The sequence below is a fragment of the Physeter macrocephalus genome, chromosome 4 (assembly GCF_002837175.3).
Source record: "Physeter macrocephalus isolate SW-GA chromosome 4, ASM283717v5, whole genome shotgun sequence".
Taxonomy (NCBI): Eukaryota; Metazoa; Chordata; class Mammalia; order Artiodactyla; family Physeteridae; genus Physeter; species Physeter macrocephalus.
The window spans coordinates 130885229-130892007 of NC_041217.1; the positions used below are offsets into that span (position 1 = coordinate 130885229).

Sequence of the window (6779 nt, forward strand, 5' to 3'; positions counted from 1 at the left end):
CAACAATATTATTTGCCTTCATTATAAATAAACAGAATTCATTTGAGACAATGATTTTGCAAATGAAAGGATTAAAATAATCCCATTAAAACCAAAACAAAGGCATTTTATATTCTTACATCTTTATTAAAGTACTTATTTTATAAACCTGGCTCAATAATAACTCATACTTTTATATCACAAATTTGCCTTTAAGTAATACATAATACACTTAAGGCAGATTTACCTTATAGATGGCCTCAGCTTCTAAACACCACTGCACTGATTTATACAAATAGCAAAAATCACATGGAGGAGCATCTACTGGTATCTTTCCTGGTACTTATCTTTAGATTTTAAAACTGCATAATAAGTAGAGTTTCCACAAAATTTCATTTTTGAGACAGGAAACAAACAATTTTGCCTTTATCTGTTAGATTGGATGTAGTTATTATTAATAATATAACCTTTAAATCAGTGGGGAAAACCAATACTTTACCTTCACTCCTCAGACAAGGCTCAACAGCAAGCAAAATGAGAAGCCATTATAAAATCATATTGCTAAGTATTATCTTAACTCAAAATTCTGCTTATATAATTGTATCATATCACAGCTAAAAATTACTATTTAATATATCAAGATACATCCAAAAGCATCCTTTGGTTGCATTAATATCAGGAGGCTTAGGCAGCACTGAAGATTCATTCTCTGCCTTCTGGTCATTAGTATAAACTGAAGCTTTTGAAACTATTTGGTGATCCTATTTTGGGGCCCAATATCACAAAACCTTCAGGAGAATACTGGACCCAGGTGGAAGAATTTGAAGACTGGAAGACTTGCAGTTAAGGGAGAGTTATCATTAGCAGATCTTAGGGAAACAGGAATGCAGCCAGAATCACTTGATATTTATTAGAAATCAAGATTCACTGAATCATTTCTCTTTCAAAAAAATATCTTGAAAACTTGTATATTTTCAAATGTTCTTTTTTTAAAGAATGTATAAAATTAAGGTATTTGTGAAAATAAACCAGTTTCAAGTATACTTGTTTCTCTTCATTTTGCTTCCTTCAAAGGATTTCTTCTCATCAAGCACAAATGTGCTAATCTTTACAGCAAGACAAACTCTTCTGTGCTAAATCTTTTTAATCTTTTCTTTTCATCCTCTGAGAAAAGGTCTTCATTGGTTGTAGTAGATGTAAAATCATAGTCTCTGGAATGACCATTTACAAAAGTAAATAAGGGATATTTCTCCTTAGAAGAAATTTTCAGCATCTGTAACAGAAAGAAGAATCCCTTATTGGATGCAATAGTGCACAGTAGGACCACATGATGAAATCTAACGTTTTAGCCCCGAATCTCTCTTGTTAGCTTCTCTCATTTACATTTATCCAGTGCTACTGCTTTACTGTTCTGGCTAAAAGACAATAGTTGATCAGCATTGTATAGTTTATTTATCGCTAAATACCTACTTCCCCATTAGGATTAGACCATCAGAAATTAACTATATTATCATTCCTACCCAAAACCCCCAAAAATAAAGTCTTCTGGTCACATTCATTTGAAGGCTTACTAGTGAGTTAAGATTTATCTTCTATTGGTGGTAATAGACAATAAAACAAAATGGTATCACTGATTGTGGTAAAATACTGTGAATGACTGTTTAGTACCATAACACAGAGAAAAAAATTAAACTAAGTCAAAAGGTCCATTCTAATCTCACTTCTACAACTTAACTTTGATGTGATCTTCGACAAATCACTCTACCTGAGTATCACCTATAAAACTGGGCAAAAGTTATCCAATCTCCTTATCTCAGAGAAATGTTAGGATGACCAAAAGCAATAAAAAGTTATTTTTTAAAATCAAGTTTGGTCTTTTCAAAGATTTCTATATTAAAAAAATATATTTCTGCAATAATCTAGTTAAGATGAAAAACAGTATTCTTATACACAGTAACAATCCACACTTTACATATTACCTTCTAAAGTTACACTACACAATTTAGAAGTAAAATAAGTAATACCTGGAATTTTGTGAGAACACCGACAACCTTTATATAACCTCTGTCAATTTGGGATTCGTTGACAAGCCAACAACCCATTCTAAACCACTGAAATATTTCTGTTAAACAAAGACTATTAAAATATTAAAACAATTTTCATTTTAAGGTGAATAAAAATTTTTGAGTGACGGATGTTTTTATAGAAATAAACATTTCTATAGGTAACCAGGACTTATAAGAAGGATTCTGAAAAGTTTATGTGAGTTACAAAGAATGCTGAAAAAATATCAGTAGTACTTATACATCATTAATCATGATCAATTAAATATAATTTAGCAGTATTTAGCAGTATTAAGGATAATTTTAGCAGTAAAAACTAAATTCTCCCAAATGTTGATATTCAACTGAAGGCTCATCAAATCCTTATACATTACATTTATAGATTCTCTTGGGTAAAATAAATATGTAGCCCTAGGATACAGATACAATGTTAAATTTAAAATATTTCAATGAGACAGTTAATATGAAATCCATTTTCTAATTGAGTGGAAATGAACCATTTAAAAACAATCAAGTACTTAAAAAACCAGATGTGATGAAATATGATTGATCCTATAATTCATATTGTGCTCCTACTTTTTACACTTCTCAAATTTATTTAACTTACATTCTAAAAAATAAAAGGTAGAGAGAAGGGCAAAAATATGGAAATGAAAAGTAAGAGACAGAGGGGGCCGGCATCTGATCAATCATCTTTCACCTCGAGCCAATGACTGGAATACAGTCCAAAACTGTTAGCACTTTATATTCATTTAACATCACTTATAAAAAGTCCAGTATCTAACAAGCAGGTATCATTGTATCATTTTCAACTCAACACGCAGAGTTAACATTATCATGTCTTCATCCTTTCTTTCAAAATCAAGACGCCTTTCAAATGCTTTTCAAAGCTCTAAGCACCATATCAAGAATTTTTTAGACCTTTTTTTTTAAAGAATAACCATTGATTTGAACTTCTATTAGAAGGGAAAAGTTTAGTTTTCTTTTTTATACTACAAAATAGGATGCACTGTCAAAACATTAAGGTCCCTCCATAATGGATAATATAAAATCTACACAGAAAAAATTCCAAATTAGGTTATCTATATGACTTGGGGTATTATATTAATTGAGATATTATACAAAATAAAGATAATGAAAGACATTTAATAACTTGGGGAAATATTTAATATTTTGTTGTATTTCCTTCTAGACTTTTCAAAGTACATGTTTAAAACTACTTTAACAAAACTGAGATTAAATTTTATATATAGTGTTTATCCTGTTTTTCCTTTAACATTACATAATAAATACTGAACTACAATCCTGCAGCCTGTGGAATGAAAACCACATTCACAGAAAGAGAGACAAAATGAAAAGGCAGAGGATTATGTACCAGATGAGAGAATAAGATAAGACCCCAGAAAAACAACTAAATGAAGTGGATTGAGGTAACCTTCCAGAAAAAGAATTCAGAATAATGAGAGTGAACATGGTCCTAGACCTTGGAAAAAGAATGGAGGCAAAGATTGAGAAGATGCAAGAAATGTTTAACAAAGACCTAGAAGAATTAAAGAACAAACAAACAGAGATGAACAATACAACATCTGAAATCAAAAATACACTAGTAGGAATCAATAGCAGAATAACTGAGGTAGAAGAATGGATAAGTGACCTGGAAGACAGAATGGTGGAATTCATTGCCACAGAACAGAATAAAGAAAAAAGAATGAAAAGAAATGAAGACAGCCTAAGAGACCTCTGGGACAACATTAAATGCACTAACATTCACATTATAGGGGTCCCAGAAGAAGAGGGAGAGAAAGGACCTGAGAAAATATTTGAAGAGATTATAGTCGAAAACTTCCCTAACATTGGAAAGGAAACAGCCACCAAGCCCAGGAAGCGCAGAGAGTCCCAGGCAGGATAAACCAAAGGAGAAACACGCCAAGACACAAAGTAATCAAATTGACAAAAATTAAACACAAAGAGAAATTATTGAAAGCAGCAAGGGAAAAACAACAAATAACATACAAGGGAACACCCATAACATTAACAGCTGATTTCTCAGCAGAAACTCTACAAGCCAGAAGGGAGTGGCATGATATATTGAAAGAGATGAGAGGGAAACACAAGAGAAGAAAAGGACCTACAAAAACAAACCCAGGGGCTTCCCTGGTGGCGCAGTGGTTGAGAATCTGCCTCCCAATGCAGGGGACGCGGGTTCAAGCCCTGGTCTGGGAGGATCCCACATGCCGTGGAGCAACCGGGCCCGGAGGCACAATTACTGAGCCTGCGCATCTGGAGCCTGTGCTCCGCAACAAGAGAGGCCGTGATAATGAGAGGCCCGCGCACCACAATGAAGAGTGGCCCCCGCTTGCCACAACTGGAGAAAGCCCTCGCACAGAAACAAAGACCCAAAGCAGCAATAAATTAATAATTAATTAATTAATAATAAATAAATAAATAAACAAAAATTTAAAAGTACTTCCTTTAAAAAAAAACTAAAAAAAAAACCCAAAACAATTAAGAAAATGGTAATAGGAACATACATATCGATAATTACCTTAAATATGAATGGATTAAATGCTCCAACCAAAAGACACAGGCTTGCTGAATAGATACAAATCCAAGACGCATATATATGCTGTTTATAAGAGACCCACTGCAGACCTAAGAGACACATACAGACTGAAACTGAGGGGATGAAAAAATTTTCCATGCAAATGGAAATCTAAAGAAAGCTGGAGTAGCAATACTCATATCAGACAAAATAGCCTTTAAAATAAAGAATGTTAAAAGAGACAAGGAAGGATACTACATAATGACCAAGGGATCAATCCAAGAAGAAGATATAACAATTATAAATATATATGCACCCAACATAGGAGCACCTCAATACATAAGGCAAATGCCAACAGCTATAAAAGAGGAAATTGACAGTAACACAGTAATAGTGGGGTAATCTAACACCTCACTTACCACCAGTGCACAGATCATCCAGACAGAAAATAAATAAGGAAACACAAGCTTTAAATGACAAAACAGACCACACAGATTTAATTGATACTTATAGGACATTCCACCTGAAAACAGCAGATTACACTTTCGTGTCAAGCGCACACAGAACATTCTCCAGGATAGATCACATTTGGGTCACAAATCAAGCCTTGGTAAATTTAAGAAAATTGAAATCTATCAAGCATCTTTTCCAACCACAATGCTATGAGAATAGAAATAAATTACAGGGAAGAAAACATAAAAAACACAAACACATGGAGGCTAAACAATACATTACTAAATAACCAAGAGACCACTGAAGAAATCAAAGAGGAAATCAGAAAGTACCTAGAGACAAACAACAATGAAAACAAAACAATCCAAAACCTATGGGATGCAGCACAGGAAGTTCTAAGAGGGAAGTTTATAGCAATAAAATCCTACCTCAAGAAACAAGAAAAATCTCAAATAAACAATCTAAACTTACACCTAAAGGAACTAGAGAGAGAAGAACAAACAAAACCCAAAGTCAGCAGAAGGAAAGAAATCATAAAGATCAGAGCAGAAATAAATGAAATAGAAACAAAGAAAACAATAGCAAAGATCAATAAAACTAAAGGCTGGTTCTTTGAGAAGATAAACAAAATTGATAAACCTTTAGCCAGACTCATCAAGAAGAGGAGGGAGAGGACTCAAATCAATAAAATTAGAAATGAAAAAGGAGAAGTTGCAATGGACCCCAAAGAAATACAAAGCATCATAAGAGACTACTACAAGCAACACTATGCCAATAAAATGGACAACCTGGAAGAAATGGACAAAGTTTTAGAAAAGCACAACCTTCCCACACTGAACCAGGAAGAAATAGATATATAAACAGGTCAATCACAAGCACTGAAATTGAAACTGTGATTAAAAATCTTCCAACAAACAAAAGCCCAGGACCAGATGGCTTCACAGGCGAATTCTATCAAACATTTAAAGGACAGCTAACACCTATCTTTCTCAAACTCTTCCAAAATATGGCAGAGAGAGGAAATTTCCCAAACTCATTCTACAAGGCCACCATCAGCGTGATACCAAAACCAGACAAAGATGGCACCAAAAAAGAAAACTACAGGCCAATATCACTGATGAATATAGATGCAAAAATCCTCAACAAAATACTAGCAAACAGAATCCAACAACACATTAAAAGGATCATACAACATGATCAAGTGGGATTTATCCCAGGGATGCAAGGATTCTTAAATATATGAAAATCAATCAATGTGATATAGCTGATTCACTTTGTAATACAACAGAAACTAACACAACATTGTAAAGCAATTATACTCCAATAAAGATGTTAAAAGAAAAAAACAATGTGATACACCAATATTAACAAACTGAAGAATAAAAACCATATGACCATCTCAACAAATGCAGAAAAAGCTTTTCATAAAATTCAACACCTATTATGATTAAAAACTCTCCAGGGAGTGAGCACACAGGGACCCTACGTCAACATAATAAAGGCCATATATTACAAACCCACAGCAAACACCATTCTCAATGGTGAAAAACTGAAAGCATTTCCTCTAAGATCAGAAACAAGACAAGGATGTCCACTCCCGCCACTATTATTCAGCATAGTTTTGCAAGTCCTAGCCATAGCAATCAGAGAAGCAAAAGAAATAAAAGGAATACAAATTGGAAAAGAAGAAGCAAAACTGTCACTGTTTGCAGATGACATGATACTATACATAGAGAATCCTA

At 33.5% G+C, this 6779-nt stretch overlaps 1 protein-coding gene across 1 annotated transcript in view; it reads right to left on the reverse strand.

Annotated features, from left to right (window-relative positions):
* Nucleotides 1-864: 864 nt before the first annotated feature.
* The window catches only part of ATG4C (autophagy related 4C cysteine peptidase), a 58914-nt gene continuing 52999 nt past the window's right edge, over nucleotides 865-6779 (reverse strand). The window contains exon 11 of the mRNA XM_055083908.1: nucleotides 865-1252. Within this exon, the coding sequence (XP_054939883.1) occupies nucleotides 1088-1252 (165 nt within the window). The 3' untranslated portion in view covers nucleotides 865-1087. The remainder of the gene's footprint in view (nucleotides 1253-6779) is intronic.